The sequence below is a fragment of the Hemitrygon akajei genome, unplaced genomic scaffold (genome assembly GCF_048418815.1).
Source record: "Hemitrygon akajei unplaced genomic scaffold, sHemAka1.3 Scf000115, whole genome shotgun sequence".
In the NCBI taxonomy this organism is placed as follows: Eukaryota; Metazoa; Chordata; class Chondrichthyes; order Myliobatiformes; family Dasyatidae; genus Hemitrygon; species Hemitrygon akajei.
The window spans coordinates 1,600,852-1,622,554 of NW_027332001.1; the positions used below are offsets into that span (position 1 = coordinate 1,600,852).

At 44.4% G+C, this 21,703-nt stretch overlaps 2 protein-coding genes across 2 annotated transcripts in view; one reads left to right on the top strand and one right to left on the bottom strand.

Moving 5' to 3' along the window:
• LOC140723491 (uncharacterized) overlaps window positions 1-6,362 on the bottom strand; it is a 321,144-nt gene extending 314,782 nt beyond the window's left edge. The window contains exons 1-2 of the mRNA XM_073038057.1: window positions 6,359-6,362; window positions 5,496-5,937 (exon numbers count right to left, since the gene is read on the bottom strand). Of these exons, the coding sequence (XP_072894158.1) occupies window positions 5,496-5,937; window positions 6,359-6,362 (446 nt within the window). The remainder of the gene's footprint in view (window positions 1-5,495; window positions 5,938-6,358) is intronic.
• Window positions 6,363-20,865: 14,503 nt separating this feature from the next.
• The window catches only part of LOC140723492 (uncharacterized), a 53,355-nt gene continuing 52,517 nt past the window's right edge, over window positions 20,866-21,703 (top strand). The window contains exon 1 of the mRNA XM_073038059.1: window positions 20,866-20,901. Coding sequence (XP_072894160.1) covers window positions 20,866-20,901 — 36 coding nt within the window. The remainder of the gene's footprint in view (window positions 20,902-21,703) is intronic.

A 21,703-nucleotide genomic window follows, 5' to 3' on the forward strand; every position in this document is an offset into this window, starting at 1 on the left:
AGACCCGGCGGTGAATGTGAGGATCTGGGGCCCGGACTGGGGACACTGCTGCCGCCTTTATGATCTGCTTAGTGCGCGGCCTGAATAATGAACTGATAAACCGAGGTGAACGGATATTTCACCGCGCTGATCACCTGCTCCCTGAATTTCGACTGAGTGACCGTGTAAATAAATGTGTTCGTGCAGCAGCTGAAATTCTTCAGCAAGGCTCCGACCATGTGAAAGATCCATTCAGAATCATTGAAATTGAATCCTATTCCTTTGATCTCATAATACATGAAATTTACAACGTTCGTCATCCATAGGAGGATGAAGCTACCGGAGAGGGTGAAGAGTAAAACCACAGACCTCCTCCGGCTCTCCATCTCCGGGTCCCTGCTGTTCTCCCCCTTGCTCTGACCCCTCAGCCCCTTACGGACACGACTGGCCACAACAATGTGCCTGACCGTCAGAGCGTTGAGCAGCAGAATCACAAGGAAAGGGATGAGCGGATTTAAAACTATGTCCAGCCAATCGTATACTATCCACCCGAGGTCAGTGAAGGTATTGGCCGTGAGTTCACAGAACCACCGTACATTGTTGATTATCTCTCTGGGTTCATAGAGAAAGAAGCGGGGAACGTTTTTCAGAAAGGACAGCACGCCGGTTGTTGTGAGAACCACAGCCGCAGTTTTCCCGGTGCAATACTTTGTTTTCAACTTCTGACAGCAGATGGCGACAAACCGATCAAAAGTGAAGGTGACGGTGAACCAGACAGAACAGTAAGTGGCTGTGAGCCTCAGTACTTGGATAACCCTGCACGCAGAGTAAATACCCAGAAAATTCCACGGGAAATAATAATCTAAGACTTGACGCACAAGGACCTCTATGACTACGGTCAGCAGATCCCCCGCTGCCATGGCCACCAGGTAGCGAGTGGTGCAGGTAGAGAGGCCGCACTTGCCCCGGGACAGGATCACAATCGCCACTAAATTCACTGCAGGGAGAGGGAAGAGAACAGACACCGGGCATTATTAAACTCATTCTCCGGGAATAGACACAGGTTTAGGTTTCAGCCAGAGGTCAGGAGACTAGATGCGGTGAACGGCTGCTCATCCAACACCAAACATGGCTCACACGGTCTCTGACCTGCCTTCTTCAATGTGGAGATGAGCGATGTGTCGGGGATAAACACGAGGGGCATGAACAACAACGATCGCTGCTCATACCAGTCACTTATTTCACCGTGCCCTTTGGAGATTCAGCATCTGACGGTGCCGAGTCGTATCCGGGGATCGGGGTTGGGGGGCGGGGGTACGGACCTCATTCAAACCTTGGATTGTGAAAATACCTAGATAGAGAAGATGTGGGAAAGATGTTTCCCATTGTGGGAGAGTCCAGAAGCCTCGGAATAGAGGGGCCTTTCAAAACAGGGATACGGAGTAATTTCGTTAGCCAAAGGGTGCTGACTTTTTCGAATTTGTTGCCAAATGCGGTCGTGTAAGTCAGGTCGCTGGGACAGAGATTGATAGGTTCTTGATTGGAGATTACTGGGAGAAGGCCGGGAACTAGGGATGAGGAGAAGAAATAAAAGGATCAGCCAGTATTGAACGCCGGAGGAGACTCGATGGGGCAGATGGACTAGTTCTGCTCCAATGTCTTATGGTCTACTGGTATCTAAAGGGAGACAACACACACAAAATGCCCGGGGAACTCAGCAACAATCGCCACATTGAAGGGACACTCAAAGTATCCGGCCGAGGCCTTTATTCAGGGCAAAATGGGGTCCCCGTTTACGTCGGGTCTCTGAGGGAAAGCCGGGACAAAATAGTAACCAGATGCCGAGTGGCTCCGTTAATGGATTACTTCTACAGCGCAGCTCGTTTCCACCACCACGACAGGCAACAGACGCATTGTCTGTGACAGGTTCCACAGGGAGAAGTGAAACACAGTTCAATCTGATCAGTGACACAGAGACTGAGAACTTCAAAATGCAAACCACTCCCAGTCACAAAGGCCCGGAGTGCTGACCGTCCCCAAGACTGGGACAAAATGGACAAGGTGCCATTAAAACTTACAGGTCACATATTCCCGGATGATTCCCGGCTCCCAACACTGGGACAACATGTACAAAGAGCAACTAAAACTTCCCAGTCACACCTTCCCGGAGGATTCCCCGCTCCCAACACTGGGACAACATGGACAGTGTTTCATTAAAGGACCAGGAATTCACTCGGTCAATAACTCATGAACAGTCCACATCACGATGTATAACATTCCTAGTCTCACACTCCCGGAGAGCTGCCTGTCCCCAGCATTGTTACCACTCTGAACAAAATTCCATCAAATGCAAGATTAACATTCGAGTGGATTCAGTGAGTTAGAGGAGAGACAGGGGTTTAGTTCAGTTTGTCATTAAATCTGAAGAATCAGAATATTGAATAGACAGGATCGATATCACTGACGGAAATTACTGCCACGAGCATTAAGCGGGAAGCCTGTAAAATGCCCACAAACAGGCTCACACCGCTTCACAGACAAAAGTGTCAAACACGAATAGTTGTGCTCACTCACCAGGAACTCCAATGATGACAATGAACACGTTCAGTATTTTGTCCACACGCAGGTACCTATCAAACAATTCAGGCATTTTCTCTTGCCAGTGATTTGTCTAGGTGAGCCACAGGCGATCTCCTGGAATGAAATATCAGGACTGCGCGTTCCTGGGGTTTTAATACCATTTACCGACTCCACGGGGACAGGATTTAACAGGTTTAAAAATAAACATTTTTTAAAAATTCATTTACAGTCCGATTACGTCAGCCCAGTGCAACCCGTGTTGCAACATCGTGATTAACTTAGTGAATTAATTGTGAAACTGCAAACAATGGAATTTGTGATGTGACAAAGGGTTGTAAATTGCGAGTGGCATTCCTCCAGCAAAGGGGATTTTGTTTCAAACACCATCAGACCCAACTCTCCACCTCACCTTGAGTCAGTGTGACTCTTGTCCATCGGCTGAGCAGATTAACCGAGAGTAAAGCGGCCTCTCCACTCTGATTCTCCACCAATTGTAATCACAGCTCATCTCACTGTAACCTTATCTCCCACTCCCGAAACAAGAAACCATCCTCAGCTTGTTCGGGTGAAGTGTACCAAACTCTGTCCTGGGTCGAAAACGTCTCTACGTTCATCACCACTGAGAGAAATGTTTGCTCTGAGAAAAGAAACTTCTGCTTTCTGATTGTCCTACATTGACCAGAGAAAGGTAAAGAACGGGAACAGACCCTTCGGCCCACAGTTACTGTGCCAACCATGACGTCATACTAAACAGAACCCACCTACCAACACTTTGATCAGTCCCCCTACACTCCCTGACTGCCCACGTGTCAACCCTCACAACAGTCATCTTGGGCTTCTGGGATTTCAGTTCTCAGAAGCTTGTTCACCATCTGTGTGGATTAGTTGGAAGCGACAAAAGTGACTGAACCTTTAAAGCTGCCTCATAAATTGCGAAGTGTTTCCACTGCAAATCTGCACTTCAAAGGAACCGTATGTCAGACCTAACATCTTGAATTGTAACATTGTAGCTTGTGGTATTGTATTGAGTCGCCTATTGGTACCATCGTCAGAAGGATTATAAACTCCTGACGTAGTTTAAATTGGAGAGTCTCTTCCGAGATTGTGTCCAAGAAAATGTCTCTTTGTGGTGATGAATAAACGCTTTCATATCCACCTGCCTCTGCAGTATGTTAAGTTACTTCCTCAGTCAGAACATTCGGGGTCTCGTTAAGTATAAACCCATAATGCTGATCGATGGCCACCAAACTCAGCAATGGAAGGGGGTGTCAAAAAGCATGACGGAGAGCTGGAGAGGCACATAAGAAATTGTACTTGTCTAAACATGCTCTCCACTGCTCTGGCTCAAACTGCCACCTCTGTCTCCACAGCACTGTATCAACCACTAAACTAATCCCACTGCCCCCTCTTTCTCCACAGCACACTGCATCTACCGTTAACCTGTATCCCACTTCCTTCTCCCTCGCTCCCCGCAGTACTGTATCAGTCCCCAAACTCGTCCCATTGCACTGCGCTGTCTTCCCGGCTCGAATTCGATCGACAAAATAATACCACTTCCCCTCTCTTACTGGTGCAGAGATTCAAACAAGAGGACATGATTTGAGAGTTAGGGGGCAAAAGTTTAGGGGTAACACAAGTGGGAAATTCTTTACTCAGACAGTGGTAGCTGTGTGGAAGAGCTTCCAGTAGAAGTGGTAGAAGCAGGTTCGATATTTTTTTAAAAAAATGGATAGGTATATGGACGGGAATGGAATGGAGGGTTATGGGCTGAGTGCAGGTCAGTGGGATTAGGTGAGAGTAAGCTTTCAGCACGGACTAGAAGGGCCGAGATGGCCTGTTTCTGTGCTGTAATTGTTATATGGTTATATAATAACCATCCAGAAATTATATTACAGGATGAACAAGCAGGAATAACTCCCACAATAGATATAACCATTCCCAACACCCACATCTCCGTCAACCAATGGAGCACCTCACAACAGGTATTGTTTCTGTCATCAGTCAGACAACCAAATTATTTTCTGTCAATCAGCTTCGAAATGTTGCTACTCTGTTATTCGGTTCCACTCCCTGCTGCTGATTCCCTTCTCATGATCCGTTCTTTCCCCAACCATCTTCCAGAGCCCCACACTCTACCCTGTGCAGACCTGCCTCTGGTTTCTGACCATGATTCTTTGAACATCCAACTGATGGTTTCCCATTCTGCTTCCAGTCTTTAAAGGACACTGGTGTTTTCAACAACCCTTTGTAAGCAGGAAAAATGACCCATAAAATGGAAATGAGTCGTGATTAAAGAGGTTAACTACCAATGTCATTCTTCCTCATCCAGAGGTTTGAGGGGCAAAGAACATCTCAGACAGAACTGCAGTCAGCTCAACTTCTTCAGTCTGCAGGAAATTCAAAGGAAACCTCTTCACCCACAGAGTAGTGACTGTTTGGAACCCATCACCACAGGGAGAGCAAGAGGTGAATAACAGGGGATGATTTAAAAGGATTGTCCTGGAACATAATCACTGGCAGGGGCCAGCCGGCCTGAGTTGACCCTCTACTGTACTCTAGGTGTGTTATAAATTCACTAAGTACCAGAGACAGAGTTTAAAATAGAACTGATTTATTTGTCTCAGGTCCAGAGTATTAAACACATCCAATTAAAGGTGAATATGCAGCAGAAGAAACCCTTCTCATGCCCAGTGACCAGGGTGCAGTACTGGGTGTGGTGAGCAGCAGCAATAATTGCAGAGTTCAGCACCGACAGTCACTCTCGAAATTGCATTCAGCAACGGTGATGGACACACATCCAATGAACGGTCTCTCCAGTGTGAACTCAATGATGCACATTTGGTTGATTTGGCTGAGAGAATCTCTTCCCAAAGTCCGAGCAAGTGACCAGAGTCTCCCCGGTGTGAACTGACTGGTGTGCTCGCAGGTGGGATGACTGAATGAATCCTTTCCCACACTCTGCGCAGGTGAACGACCTCTCCCCAGTGTGAACTCGCTGATGTGCTTTTAGGTGGGATGACTGAGTGAATCCTTTCCCACAGTCCGAGCAGGTGAACGGCCTCTCACCAGTGTGTACTAATTGGTGTTTCAGTTGGTGAGATGACGACCTGAACCCCTTCCCACAGTCTGAGCAGGTGAATGGCCTCTCCCCACTGTGACCTCGCTCATGTAGCTTAAGATTAGATGACGAAGTGAATCCTTTCCCACATTCTGAGCAGATGAACGGCCTCTCCCCAGTGTGAACTCGCTGATGTAACTTAAGTTGGAATGATGAAGTGAATTCTTTCCCACAGTCTGAGCATGTGAATGGCCTCTCCCCAGTGTGAACTCGTTGATGCACTTTAAGGTTAGATGATGAAGTGAATCCTTTCCCACAGTCTGAGCAGATGAACGGCTTCTCCCCAGTGTGAACTCGCTGATGTACCTTAAGTTGAGATGATGAAGTGAATCTTTTCCCACAGTCCGAGCAGGTGAACGGCATCTCACCAGTGTGAACTGACCGGTGTGCTTGTAGGGTAGCGAATCGTGCGAATCCCTTCCCACAGTCCGAGCAGGCGAATGGCCTCTCCCCAGTGTGAACTGACTGGTGTGCTTGCAGATGAGCTGACAACATGAATCCCTTCCCACAGACTGAGCAGGTGAACGGCCGCTCCCCGGTGTGAACTCGCTGTTGAGCCATTAGGTCAGTTGACCGAGTGAATCCTTCCCCACAAATTCAATGTGCACTGACTGGTGTATGCAACAGGCAGGAAGACTGTCTCAATCCATTCTCACCCACAGAACAGATGAATGGCCTTGCCCATGGTGAACCTGCTGATGTACCTTCAGTTGAAATGACCGACTGAATCCATTCCCACTGTCTGAGCAGATAAATGGATTCCCCCGTGTAAATTGACAGCATGCCAGTCGGTCAGATGATCGAGTGAATTCCTCCCCACAGTCTGAGTAGGAATGATGATCGAGTGAATCCCTTGTTCCACTTCTTAAATATCTGGACATAGACAACAAAATGGCGTGTTGTGTCAGACAAACCCGTAGATAATTTTCTTATCGTTTTTAACCTGAAAAAATATTTATAGTACATCATAAAGTGCAGGACAACATTTCAGATGAGATCACTTGAGTTGTCAAGGTGTGATCTGACATCACACTGTTACAGTGAGGTTCAACCCAAGTTGGAGAGAGAAATCATCTTCCAACTGGGCACAGTGCTGGTATCTGGAATAAGAATGGGGCATTTCTGTCATCTCCAATCTGTGACCTGGCTCAGTTTGACTCTCTCCATTAGTATTATTCCCTGTTCCCAATGAGCTGCAAATGTGCCTGGCCCCACAGTAACTGACCTCTCTCATGCAAATACCCTTTGTTGATGTGTAGCTGGGATTTTCTTTTATCTACTGTCAATATAAAGTGCCACAGTTTTGAAGCCATGTAAACATTTCCTGCCCAGATGAATGGTTGGTCCACACAGCTGTTAAAAGGAATTAAATGAATAATCATATTATTTCAGGTTCTTGTCAGACATAGAAAAGTACAACACAGAATCCAGCCCTTTGGGCCATCTAGTTTGTGCTGAACTATTTAAACTGCCCACTCCCATATTCCTACCATCCAGGTACCTATATGAACCTCTTAAATGTTGAAATTGAGCTTGCCTGCACCACTTGTACTGGCTGCTCATTCCATACCCGAATGACCGTCAGTGTGAAGACGTTTCCCCTCATGTTCCCCTCACCTTTCCCCCTTAACCCATGGCCTCTGGTTGTAGTGCCACCCCATCTCAGTGGTAAAACCCAGCTTGCATTTACCCCATCTATAACCTTCATAATTTTGGTATACTTCCATCAAGTCTCCCCTCAATCTTCTACATTCCAAGGAATTCCAATTGTGGGGAATTTTAACATGCGAGTGGATTGGGAAAATCAGGTCGGCACTGGATATCAAGAGAGAGAATTTGTAGAATGTCTCCGAGATGGCTTTTTAGAACAGGTTGTTGTTGAGCCACTAGGGGATCGGCTGTACTGGATTGGGTATTGTGCAATGAACCGGAAGTAATTAGAGAGATGGAAGTGAAGGAACCCTTAGGAAGCAGTGACCACAACATGATTGGCTCTCCCTTGTCCATTTTCATAGTTACAGGTTGTTGTTGAGCCCACTAGGGGATCGGCTGTACTGCATTGGGTATTGTGCAATGAACCGGAAGTAATTAGAGAGATGGAAGTGAAGGAACCCTTAGGAAGCAGTGATCACAACATGACTGGCTCTCCCTTGTCCATTTTCATAGTTACAGGTTGTTGTTGAGCCCACTAGGGGATCGGCTGTACTGGATTGGGTATTGTGCAATGAACCGGAAGTAATTAGAGAGATGGAAGTGAAAGAACCCTCAGGAAATTTTCGAATGGAAAAAGGATGCAACCATTGCTGACAAGTGAAGTCAAAGCCAAAGTAAAAGCGAAGAAGAGGGCATACAAGGAAGCAAAATTAGTCGGAAGACAGAGGATTGGGAAGTTTTTAAAAGCTTACAAAAGGAAACTAAGAAGGTCATTAAGAGGGAAAACATGAATTATGAAAGGAAGCTAGCAAATAATATCAAAGAGGACACTAAAAGCTTTTTCAAGTATATAAAGAGTAAAAGACAGGTGACAGTAGATATAGGACTGATAGAAAATGATGCTGGAGAAATTGTAATGGGAGATAAGGAGATGGCGGAGGAACTGAACGAGTATTTTGCATCAGTCTTCACTGAGGAACCATTTGACAAGGTGCCACACATGAGGCTGCTAAACAAGGTAAGAGCCCATGGAATTATGGGAAAGTTACATATGTGGATAAAGCGTTGGTTGATTGGTGGGAAACAGAGAGTGGGAGTAATGGGATCCCATTTTGGTTGGCTGCCGGTTACCAGTGGTGTTCCACAGGATTCTATGTTCGGGCCGCTTCTTTTTACGTTGTATATCAACGATTTAGATTATAGAATAGATGGCTTTGTGGCTAGGTTTGCTGACAATACAAAGATAGGTGGAGGGTCTGATAGTGCTGAGGAAACAGAGAGTCTGCAGAGAGATGGATAGATTGGGGGAATGGACAAAGAAGTGGCAAATTAATTACAATGTCGGAAAGTGTATCGTCATGCACTTTGGTAGAAGAAATAAACGGGCAGACTATTATTTAAATAGGGAGAGAATTCAAAGTTCTGAGACGCAATGGGACTTGGGAGTCCTCGTGCAGGATACCCTTAAGGTTAACCTCCAGGTTGAGTCGGTGGTGAAGAAGGCAAATGCAATGTTGGCATTCATTTCTAGAGGAATAGACTATAGGAACAGGGATGTAATGTTGAGGCTCTATCAGGCACTGATAAGACCTCACTTGGAATACTGTGTGCAGTTTTGGACTCCTTATTTAGGAAAGGATGTTCTGTCTTTGGCAAGGGTTTAGAGAAGATTCACTAGAATGATTCCAAGAACGAGAGGGTTAACGTATAAGGAATGTTTGACCGTTCTTGGACTGTACTCCTTGGAGTTGAGAAGAATGAGGGAAGACCTGATAAAAACATTTCGAATGTTGAAAGGCATGGATAGAGTGGATGCGGCAAAGTTGTTTCCCATGGTGGGAGAGTCCAGTACAAGAGGGCATGACTTAAAGATTGAAGGGTGCCCATTCAGAACAGAGATGCAAGAATTTTTTTTAGCCAGAAGGTGGTGAATATGTGGAATTTATTGCCACGGGCCGCAGTGGAGGCCAAGTCATTGGGTGTATCTAAGGCAGATATTGATAGGCATCTGAGTAGCCAGGACATCGAAGGTTATGGTGAGAAGGCGGGAGAATGGGACTAAAGGGGAGATTGACTGGATCAGCTCAAGATAAAATGGCAGAGCATACTCGATGGGCCGAGTGACCGACTTCTGCTCCTTTGTCTTATGGTCTTATGGAATAAAGTCCTGACCTGTTCAATCTCTCCTTACAACCCAAGTCCTCCAGACCTGGCAACATCCTTGTGAATTTTCTCTGAACTCCTTCAAAGTCTTTACATCTTTCCTGTAGGTTGGTGACCAAAACTGCACTCAATACTCCAAATTAAGCCTCACCAATGTCTTGTACAATGTCAACATAACATTCATCTCCTGTACTCAGTACTTTGGTTCATGAAGGCCAATGTACCAAAATCTTTCTTTCCGTCCACATTGAACTGTGACACCACTTTCAGTGAATTATAGACCTGTATTCCCAGAATCCTTTCCTCTACAACACTCCTCAGTGCCCAAACAGTCACTGTGTAAGATCCACCCTGGTAAGTCCTACCAAACCACAACACCTCGCATGTTTCTGTTTTAACTTCTACCTTTCATTTCTCAAAACATTTTTCCAGCGAGTCCAGGTCACACTGCAAGCCATGATAGTCTTCCTCGCTGTCCACTAGACCACCAATCTTGGTGTCACCCACAAATTTGCTGATCCAGTTAAGCACACCAACATCCAGATTACTGATATAGATGACAAACAACAACAAAACAAGCACTGATCCCTATGGCACACAACTAATCACAGGCTTACAGTTAGAGAGGGAACCATCTGCTACCACACTCTGGCTTCTCCCAAAGACAGTGTCTCATCGAATTTACTGTCTCATCTTGAATGCTGAGTGACTGAACCTTCTTGACCAACCTCCCATATGAGACTTTGTCAAGTGACTTGCTAACGTCCATGTAGACAACATCCACTGCCTTGCCTTCATCCACTTTCCTGATAACTTCCTCGAGAAACTCTATAAGATTGGTTAGACATGACCTATCATGCAGAAAGCCATGCTGTCTATTCTTAATCAGTCCACTTCGATCCAAATACTTATATATCCGGTTCCTGCACATAACTTGCAATAACTTTGCCCCTACTGATGTCAAGCTCACCAACGTACAATTTCTTATTTATTTTTGGAGCCTTTCTTGGACAGTAGAACAACATCGGCTGTCCTCCAATCCTCCAGTACCTCACCTGTCACTAAGGATTATTTAAATATCTGTGTTTGTGCCCTGACAATTTCTGCACTTGTCTTCCGCAGGGTCCCAGGGAAGAACTTGTCAGGCCCTGGGGATTTATCCACACTAATTTGCCTTATGACAGTAAACAACTCCACATCTGTAATCTGTACAGGGTCCATGAAGTTGTTGCTGCTTTGCCTCACTTCTATAGACTCCGTGTTCATCTCTTGAGTAAATACGGATGCAAAAAAAAATCTCCCCATCTATTTTGTTTCCTCATATGGATTACCATTCTGATCTTGCAGAGGATTAATTTTTTTCCCCTTGCAACCTTTTTGCTCTTAACATATCAGCAGAATCCCTGAGGATTCTCCTTCACCTTGTCTGCTGGGGCAACCTCACGCCTTCTTTTATTTCTTTCATAAGTGTTCACTTGAATTTCCTGTACTTCATAACTACCCCATTTGTTCCTCTCTGCCTGTACCTGGTATGCACCTCCTTTTTATTGATCTGGGAGAGGAAAGCCAGAGGGGTGATAGATCTGCATGGTGGGAGGTGGGGGTAAAGAGGGTTAAACTAAAGTTGCAGGGGGAATGGGAGCCTGAATAACAGAACAGAGAGTGGAGAGGTTGTGGAGACAGATGTTGTTCAGGCCTCAGACAAAGTCAGGAATGAAAACGTTGAGCATGGTGCAGTGAATATGCTGAGCCCTGTATATTTCAATACAAGGAGCAGCATAGGAAAGGCGGATGTGTTCAGGGATGGATCAACACCTGGAATTAAGATACTAGGATCTGGCAACTGTGGACTGGGACAGGCTCCTTTATGGCAAAGGTGTGCTTGGTAAATGGGAGGCCTTCAAAGTGAAATTTTGAAAGTACAAAGCGGGTATGTGCTTGTCAGAATAAAAGGTAAAGATAGAAACTCGGAATCAGAATCAGGTTTATTATCATCGGCATGTGTCGTGAAATTTGTTAACTTAGCAGCAGCAGTTCAATGCAGTACAGAACCTAGCATAGATAATAATAATAATAATAAAATAAATACATTAAAACATTATAAACAGTTAAATCAATTATGTATAATGGATAGATAATTAAAAATGTGCAAAAACAGTAAAAGTGAGATAGTGTCCAAAGCTTCAAAGTCCATTTAGGAATCAGATGGCAGATGGGAAGAAGCTGTTGTTGAATCGCTGAGTGTGTGCCTTCAGGCCTGATGGTAACAGTGAGAAAAGGGCATGCCCTGTGTGCTGGTGGACATTAATAATAAACGCTGCCTTTCTGAGACACCGTTCCCTAAAGATGTCCTGGATACTTTGTAGGCTAGTACCCAAGATGGAGCTGACTAGATTTACAACCTTCTGCAGCTTCTTACGGTCCTGTGCAGAAGCCCCTCCACACCAGACAGTGATCCAGTTTGTCAGAATGCTCTCCACGGTAAAACGATAGATGTTTTTGAGCGTATTTGTTGACATGCAAAACCACTTCAAAGTCCAAATAAAGTATAGCCACTGTCGTGCCTTCTTTCTGACTACATCAATGTGCTGGGACCAGATTAGATCCTCAGAGATCATGACACCCAGGAATTTAAAGTTGCTCACTGTCTCTACTTCTGATCCCTCTATGAGGATTGGTACGTGCTCCCTCATCTTACTCTTCCTGAAGTCCACAATCTGCTCTTTTGTCTTACTGACGTTGAGTGTCAGGTTGTGGCTGTGGTACCCTTCGACTAGCTGGCATATCTCACTCCTGTATGCTCCCTCGTCACCATCTGCGATTCTACCAACAATGGTTGTATCATTAGCAAATTTGTAGATGGTGTTTGAGCTTTAGCCACACAGTCATTTGCATACAGAAAGTAGAGCAGTGGGCTAAGCACACACTCCTGAGGTGCACCAGTGTTGATTATCAGCGAAGAGGATATGTTAAACTGTAGGAACCTTGGAATTCGAGAGATATTGGGACCCTGGTGAAGCACAAAATGGAGTTGCATAACAGGGATAGGCAGGCAGATTCTAGTGGAGTATAGGAAATGCAAGAGAACACATTAGAAATAAATCAGGGTGGCTAAAAGAAGGCATGAGATTGCCCTCACAAAAAAGGTGAAGGATAATCCTCAGGGCCTCTAGAGATAGATTAAGAGCAAAAGTATTGCAAGGGAGAAAGTTGATCCTCTGGAAGACCAGCGTGGTAATCCATGTGTGGAAACAAAGCAGATAGGGAGATCCTCATTTTCTCTAATCTCTGTTTACTCAGCAAACGGGATACAAAGTCTATGGAAGTGTGGAAAAACAGCATTAACATCATGAACCCTGTACACACTAAAGTAGAGGAGGTGTTTCCTATCCTGAGGCAGATCAGGGTGGATAAATCTCCAGGGCATGAGAAGGTGCTCCCTTAGACCCTGTCGGAGGCAAGTGCAGAAATTGTCGGGTCCCTGGCAGAGATCATTAAGTCATCCTTTGTGATGGGGGTGGTACCAGATGATTGGAAGTTAACCAAATTTGTTTTGCTCCTAAACATACAACAGTGATACCTACAGCACATTCCAGGCTCTTTGGCCCACAGTCCTGTGCCGACCATGTAACCTACTCTAGAAGCTGCCTGGAACTTCCCCAGCACACAGCCCTCTATTTTTCTGTGTACCTATCTAAGAGGCTGTTAAAAGACCCTATTGTATCTGCCTCGAACTCTGCTGCTGGCAGTGCATTACGCACATCCAGCACTCTCTGTGTAATAAACTTACCCCTGACATCCCCTCGGTATCAATTTCCAAGCACCTTAAAAGACTGTATGCCCCCCCATATTGGCCAATTCTGCCCTGGGAAAAAATCCTCTGGCTATCCACATGATCAATGCCCCTCATCATCTAATACATCTAAAAAAGGCTCTAAACATAAACAAGGAAATAATACATTGCTTTGAGGATTTGTTTGAAGTATAGTAGTTTTTTCTCTCTCACACAGAGAGTGGTGAGTGCATGGAATGGGCTGCCAGAGGCTGTGGTGGAGGCGGAAATGAAAGGGACTTTAAGAGACTCCTGGATGGATACATGGAGTTAGAATGTTAGAGGGCTAGGGGTAAGCCTAGGTAGATCCAAGGTAAGGATATGTTTGAGCCAAAAGGTCTGTGTTGTGCTGTAGGTTTTCCATGTTTCTGTGTAGACAAAATACACGGGTATAGAATGGGTAAATGCAAGCAGGCTTTTTCAACTGATTTTAAGGGTGACAACAACCAGAGGTGATGGGTAAGTGGGGACGTGAAAATTTATGGGGAACAAATTATTGGCCTTGAGAGTGTGGAATGAGATGCCAGCACAAGTGGTGTATGGTAGCTCGATTTCACAATTTAAGAGAAGTTTGGATGGGTATCTGGATGGTAGGTGTATGGAGTGCTATGGTCCCGGTGCAGGTCATTGCATTCCACAGCTTGAATGTTTTTCCAGCATTGAGAAGATGGGCCAAATGGCAGGTTTCTGTACTGAACTTCTCCATGTTTCAATGACAGAGAAGCTGGCCAGACTTGATTGGAAGGGAAACTGGCAGCAGTGACAATGGAGCAGCAATGGCTGGAGTTTCTGGAGCAATTTGGGAGCTGAGTGATCGATACATCCCCAAGTAGAGCAAGCATTGGAAAGGCAGGAGGACACAACTGTGGTGAAATGACAAGCCAAACCCAACATAAAAGCCAAAGAGAGGGCAAACAAAAGAGCAAAAACTATTGGCAAACTTTTAGAAGCCAACAGATGACAACTTAAAAAAAAGGTCAGATATGCTCAGGGCATGGAATGATGATATTGTAGCCATTAATGCATCTTGGTTGCACCCAACAGCCTGAGGCATTTAGAGGAACAAAATATATGGGGCCTCGATTTCTCTTGAAAACCAAGGTTCCCTGCACCATTTGCATCTCAACTTTTATTTTGACAGACACATACAAACTCTACACCCTTAAAATTTCACTTCTGAAGGCGTCCCACTGACTAAGTACTCCTTTGCCAAAAAACATTCTGTCCGAAACCACACTTGTCAAATCCTTTCTGATACCATCAAAATTGACCTTTCTCCAATTTAGAATGTCACCCCGTGTTCCGGACCTCTCTTTTTCCATATTTACTTGGAATCTAATAGCATTATGATCACTAGATACAAAGTGTTCCCATATACTAATTTCTGTCACTAGCCCTGGATCATTTCCTAACAGCTTATTGCACACTTCTACATCAGGAATTCTACGTCCTGATTAAGGGCACATTTGACAAACTCTACCCTATCTCGTCCTTTTACAGTATGAGAGTCCCAGTCAATATATGGAAAGTTAAAATTGCTTACAATCTCAGCCTTTGTTTCTTGTAATAGTCTGCGATCTCCCTACAAATTTGTTCCTCTAATGGATACAGGATAAACCCTCCTGACATCAATGGATCTGCTGTTGAGAGGGTGAATAGCTTTAAGTTCCTCAGCATACACATTACCGAGGATCTCACCAGGTCCGTACATACCGGCTGTCTGGTGAAAAAGGCACAACAGCGCCTCTTTCACCTCAGACTGTTGAAGAAGTTTGGAATGGTTCCCCAAATCCCAAGAACTTTCTACAGGGGCAACCTGAGAACATTCTGAGAGTCTGCATCACTGCCTGGTATGGGAACTGTACTTCCCCAGTTGCAGGACTCTGCAGAGAGTGGTGCATACAGCCCAGCCCATCTGTATATGTGAACTTCCCACTATCCAGGGTATTTATATTATTGTGTAAAACAGACCCATAGGATCATTGGGGAGCTCAGTCACCCCAACCACAGACTGTTGCAGCCGCTACCATCCGGGAAATGGTACCGCAGCATAAAAGCCAGGACCACCAGGATCCGGGACAGCCTCTTCCACCAGGCCATCAGACTGATTCATTCATGCTGATACAATTGTATTTCTGTTATCTTGAATGCCCTGTAGTACATATTAATTATTATAAATTACTATAAATTGCACACTTAGATGGAGACGTAATGTAAAGATTTCTACTCTTTAAGTATACGAATGATGTATGTAATAAAGTCAATTCAATTCAACCTCTCCACTACCTGTTCTGTCATTCTGGCTCCAATCCTCCCTGCAACTTTAGTTTAACCACCCATCCCACAGGGGAGCATTACCACTCGGATAGTAGTCACCTTCTAGTTCTGTTCCACTAACAAATCCCCTAACTCCTCTTTTGACTTTGCTCCATCAGGTAATCCCCACACAACACCTTCTAAACTGGTCAACTTATTCTTGTGTGGGATGGCCAGAAGATTACTCAACAATGACTATTTAACCTCATTCCCCTTCCAGACACTCACCCAGTTTCCTGTGTGCTGCAACTTGAGTGTAATTCACATCTCTTCATGTGATACCCATCACCCCATCCAACTGTCGGATGATCTGGAATTCGTCCATTTCAAGTTCCAGCTCCTTAAAGTGCAGGGTTACAAGCTGCAGCTGGATGCACATCTTGTAGGGAAGGGCATCAGGGACACTGAAGTCTCCCCTCATTCCCATTAATGTCCCCTCCGATTTGAAATATGTGCGCAAAAACCTTGTGCTGTGCAATGCTTACCCAGTGACAACAATATGGTCTGCTCTGAATTTTATATTTTGAGATATTCATTTCAAAAGCTACCGAATCACTGTCAATAAGAACTTTGATCTCCTCTGGGTTTGATCGAGTTCATCTGCACTCTCACACAGCCTATGTAGCAAGCCTGTAGTAGGTAATGAAGGATGTTCTCGACAGAGCTTTTGCATACTATCCATATCTGATTTGTTTACTAAATAATGCTTTAAAAAGTCAGATTTCCAAATATTACTCGATTTCTTCCCACTTGAAATTCTCTAGCAACTTTTGCATCATACCAATACACACAGGTGACTCCACTTTGTGTATTATACATAAATATTCCCCCTGAACCCTTCCCCAAGGGACTGACAGTGGTGAACTCAGTGATGGCAATGCCAATGTATATGAAGGGAAGGGCAGTAGTCTGTCTCACAGGAGTCTGGCACATTTGTGATGTGAAAGCTACTTGTTGCCCAGGGCAAAGATGTTTGATATCATTATGTAGCCAGAGAGAATGGGTCAAGGCATTTTCTCACCAGTAGAAAATTCCAAAACAAGAAGTGGTAGAACAAGGAACACACATAAAATGCTGCAGGTCAGACAGCATCTAAGGAAAATTATATCAATGTGGAGTTCCTCCAGCATTTTGTGTGTGTTTCTTGGATTTCCAACATCGAAAAAGTAAGCCTCAACCTCCGGCCCCCAATGCTGTGCCGAACATTACTAACGTTAAAAATTACCTGATATTCCCCACAGCTTTCTATTTTTCTACGTGTCATGTACCTATCGAGGAGCCTCTTCAAAGACCCTATTGAATCCGCCTCCATCACAGTCACCAGCAGCCCATTCCACACACTCGCCACTCTGCGTAAAAAAACCTCACCCGTCGTGGTGATATCACGTGTCAGAAAGGGATGGAACGGAGTTCCGAGCATGCGCAGAAATGAAGAGTGATCGAGAAGCATGGCAGTGTAAAACGTGGTTTTGTTGTTGTTAAATAAAAAGTAAATTCTTCCAGAATATAGTTTGTTATGAGTAACCCACAGTACGTATAAAGAACACAACCTCTGACATCTCCTTCGTACCTGCTTCCAAGCACCTTAAAACTGTGCCCTCTCCACAAGTTTTCTCTTGTTTGTGATTGGAGGTAGAAAAAAAGGTGATTTTCTCAACAGCTGATATAAAAGCTTTTGTTCCCTTTCTCCGAGTTCCTAATCCTTGCACTTAGATAGCTGAAGCTCATCTCTGTCTGAGAGATCTATCGGTTCCCATTCCCTCATCAGCCGGAAGCTCCCCGGGGCCCGTGTACGGATTGTGCGGCTGAGAGAGAGGGAAGAGAGCAGGACTGTCCCGGGACTGCAGGCCACGGTGTCCGAAGTTCACAGAAATTTTCCTAAAACTGTGTTGAAAACTCCACGTGGCGAACACTCTTACCTGAAGCTGATCCTTCGGTTTGTGCACTGCGCGCATGCGTGATGTTCGGGTATAATTAACAACGCTAACGTCTGCGCATTAGATCGGTGCTTCGGCGACAGCGAAATTTTTAACGCATGGATTTATGGGTAATCACGGTGCCATTGAATGTCTCTGCAAGCACCGGTTGCATGTCCATAGCTCAGTTTTTTTGTGTGTGGCAGCTCCCTGAAACAAAAAAGTCGATACTAACAGGTATTCCGTGTACCTAATGCCAATGTACAATCCTCTTACACATGCAGGTATGAAACAGAAGAGATTCTGCAGTTGTTGGAAATAGAGAGACTCAGACACACAATGCTGGAGGAACTGTGCAGTTCAGGCAGCAACTAAGCAGAGGAGTACACAGTTTAGGCGTGCTGAAGGGGCTCGGTCTAAACGTTGTCTATTTATTCCTCTCCACATTTGCTGCCTGATCTGTTGATTTCCTCCAGTACTTTGCAGAAATTAAACACCTTTTTTCAATCAAACAGTTTCAAAATGTTTCTGATCTTTCATTTGAGGCCACATCCTGCTGGTGTGATTCCTCTTCCTCCTACTCATCATAAACTCCAGGCCTCAATTTTTTTCTGGTGTCCTAAAGCCCTGATTCAGGCTGGCAACTCTTTGGTTTCTGACTCTGGTCCATCGAAGATTCACTCGATAGTCTGCTGTCAGGGTTTAGAGGCACATTACAACAACCCAGCTTCCTGAGGCACAGTCCTTTGAAATTAGTGAAAATGACCCAAAACGTTCAAAAGAGCAGGGAAGAACCACCTTAGCCCAGAGCTCTGAAGAACTTTAAAACCACAGTGTGGCCATCGTCTTATTCACCCTGGAGAAAATCATGCAGGGAATTCATGCAGGTGTATAAGATGATGAGATGCATTAGTCGTGTGGATAGCCAGATTTATCTAATGTAGACTTTTTTAGATAATTACATCTGGAACCACAACCTAATTCACTTACGGCAATATTTAGGATTATCCCATTGGAACCAGGAAATATTCCTGATTCCACTCAACGTATGATAGCCTTTTCAACTTCATTGAATAGGACAGCCATTTTATTGAAGTGGAAGGATTCTAATCCACCCATTGTCTTTTATTGGTTTTCCTCCATTATGTCCTGTCTAAGTTTAGAGGGAATAAGAAGTCGGACATTAGATACATCCTGTAAATTTGAGCAAATCTGGCGACCATTTATTCAGTATTTTCAATTGGTTTGATTTATTACTTTTACAATTTTTTTTTCGAAGTTCTAGGTTTAATCAGAAATTCTTTCTCTTTTTTTTTTAACTTTTTGATCATATCCTCCGAATGGACTGCCCAGTTCCTTTTTATTTTGTATAGAGTAGTGTTTTATTTTCTTCTTTTCATAATTTAATTTTTTTTCTCCATGTATAGAATGGAGGAGAATCAGCTGTCGTCTTTTTTTATTATATATCATATAATAGCTTAACACTATGTATGACTTTGATCATCTTTATTTCACTTTCTGTTTGCATTGTTATTGATACGTACATTTGAGATAATTCTCCTCTTGTTTGTATTTATATTCCTTTTATATCAATAAAAAGATTAAAAACTCAAGAAAGAGATTTACTCAATCATCCCAGCTGTGGCAACACCAGCACCTTCACATCAGGGAGGAAGTTCAAATCAGCTCCGTGTTAAATGTTTAACCATCACGGTGACTGAAAGCAGCTGCAGGTTCACGAGGGACTGTTACTGTCAGATTCTGCAGTTCTTGCGGCTGCTCATCGCACCCAGGACTGAACCCTGGTCACTGAGCATTGGAGGAGTCTGTTCTGCTGATGTTAGCCTTAAACTAGACAGAAGTTTTACATTGTGGATCTGTGAATGATAAATCAATTCTGTATCATTTATCCCGTGTCTCAGGTACTTACTGTCTGTATCACCCTCACAATGTAAACTAGAAAGGCTACTCAGTCCATTTGGTTCCTGCCCATGTTTCTGTTCCATATCAATTTATCAAAATCTATCCCTGCCGTTTCCCTCTCACACTCCCTATGATGACAGGTTGCAACTAGTCACCTCTCCATGGGATACGAGATTTCCCTTGAATTTGATAGAATTATAGAAATCTACAGCATATTATAGACGCGTTGCGCCATAATGTTGTGCCGACCATGTAACTTACTCTAGAAACTGCCAAGAATTACCCTACCGCATAGCCCTCTATTTTCCTAAGATCCATGTACCTATCTAAGAGTCTCTTAAATGACCCTATTGTATCCGCCTCTACCACCGTCGCTGGCAGTGCATTCCACACAAACACCACTTTGTTTAAAAAATTTAGCTCTGACATCACATCTGTACCAACATTCAAGCAACTTAAATCTATGCCCCCTCGTATTAGCCGATCCAGCCCTGGGAAAAATCCTTTGGCTATCCACACGTCAAAAGCCTCTCATCATCAAATATACCTCCATGAATTTCCTGCAGGATTTTCTCCATGCTGAAGAACTGTGGTTTTAACGTTCTTCAGAACTCCGGACTAAGGTTGTTAACTCCTTCCTCCCTGCTCTTTTGAACGTTTTGGGTCATTTTCACTCATTTCAAAGGACTGTGCCTCAGACAGTTGGGCTGTTGCAATGCGCCTCTAAAGCCTGACAGCAGACTAGCGAGTGAATCTTCGATGGTGCAGAGTCAGAAACCAAAGAGTTGTCATCCTGAGTCAGGACTTTGGGACTCCAGAAACAAATGGGACCTGCAGTTTACGATGAGTAGGACGAAGAGGAATAACGCCAGCAGGATGTGGGTACAAATGAAAGATCAGAAACATTTTGAATCGGTTTGATTGAAAAAAGGTGGTTAATTTCTGCAAAGTACTGGAGGAAATCAACAGATCAGGCCACAAATGTGAAGAAGAATAAATAGACAGCGTTTAGGCCGAGGGCCTTCAACATGCCTAGACTGTGTACTCCTCTGCTTAGTTGCTGTGTGTGTGTGTGTGTGTGTGTGTGTCTATTTTTCCAGCAACTGCAGAATCTTCTGTGTTTCATTCTGTGTTTCGTATCTGCATTTGCAATTGGTTTTTACTTTGGCATTAGATACACGAAGTGCCTGCTGATATGGAATATATTGTTTATGGGAGCCGCCACACAAAAAAAACACTGAAGTATTATCATGGAACCGGTGGTTGCAGAAACTTTCAATGGCTCCCTGATTACCCAGAAATCCGTGCGTTATAAATTTCGCTTTCGCCGAAGGACCGATTGAATGCACAGGCGTCAGCGTTTTTCACGTACCCGGATATCACGCATGCGCGAAGTGCACAAACGGAAGAATCGGCATAAGGTAAGAGTGTTCACAACGTGAAGTTTGCAACACCGATTTAGGGAAATTTCTCTGAGTTTCGGATATCGTGACCCGCAATCCCGGCACAGTCCTACTCTCTTAACTGTCTCTCAGCCCCACGATCCGTACACGGGCCCCGGGGAGCTTCCGGCTGATGAGGGAATGGGAACCGATCGATCTCTCAGACAGAGCTGAGCTCCAGCTATCTAAATACAAGGATTAGGAACTCGGAGAAAGGGAACAACATATTTTACAGCAGCAGTTGAGAAAATCACCTTTGTTTTGTTTCCAATCATAAAAAAAGAGAATCTGTGGAGAGGGCACAGTTTAAAGGTGCTTGGAAGCCGGTTGGAAGGAGATGTCAGGGGTGTTGTGTGCCTTATACGGACTGTGAGTTACTCATAACAAACCATATTCTGGAAGAATTGACCTTTTATTTAACACCAACAAAACCACGTTTTATACTGCCATGCTTCTCTAACATTCTTCATTTCTGCGCATGCTCGGTACCATCGCGTTCTGACACGTGATATCACCACGAGGTGTGAGGTTTTTTTACGCAGAGTGGCGAGTGTGTGGAATGGGCTGCTGGTGACTGTGATAGAGGCGGATACAATAGGGTCTTTTAAGAGGCTCCTGGATAGGTAAATGGCACGTAGAAAAATAGAGAGCTGTGGGGAATATTAGGTAATTTCTAAAGTAAGTAATATTCGGCACAGCATTGTACGCCGAAGGGCCTATATTATGCTGTAGGTTTTCTGTTTTTTCTGTTTTTTTTCCTATGTTGGAGATCCAAGAAACG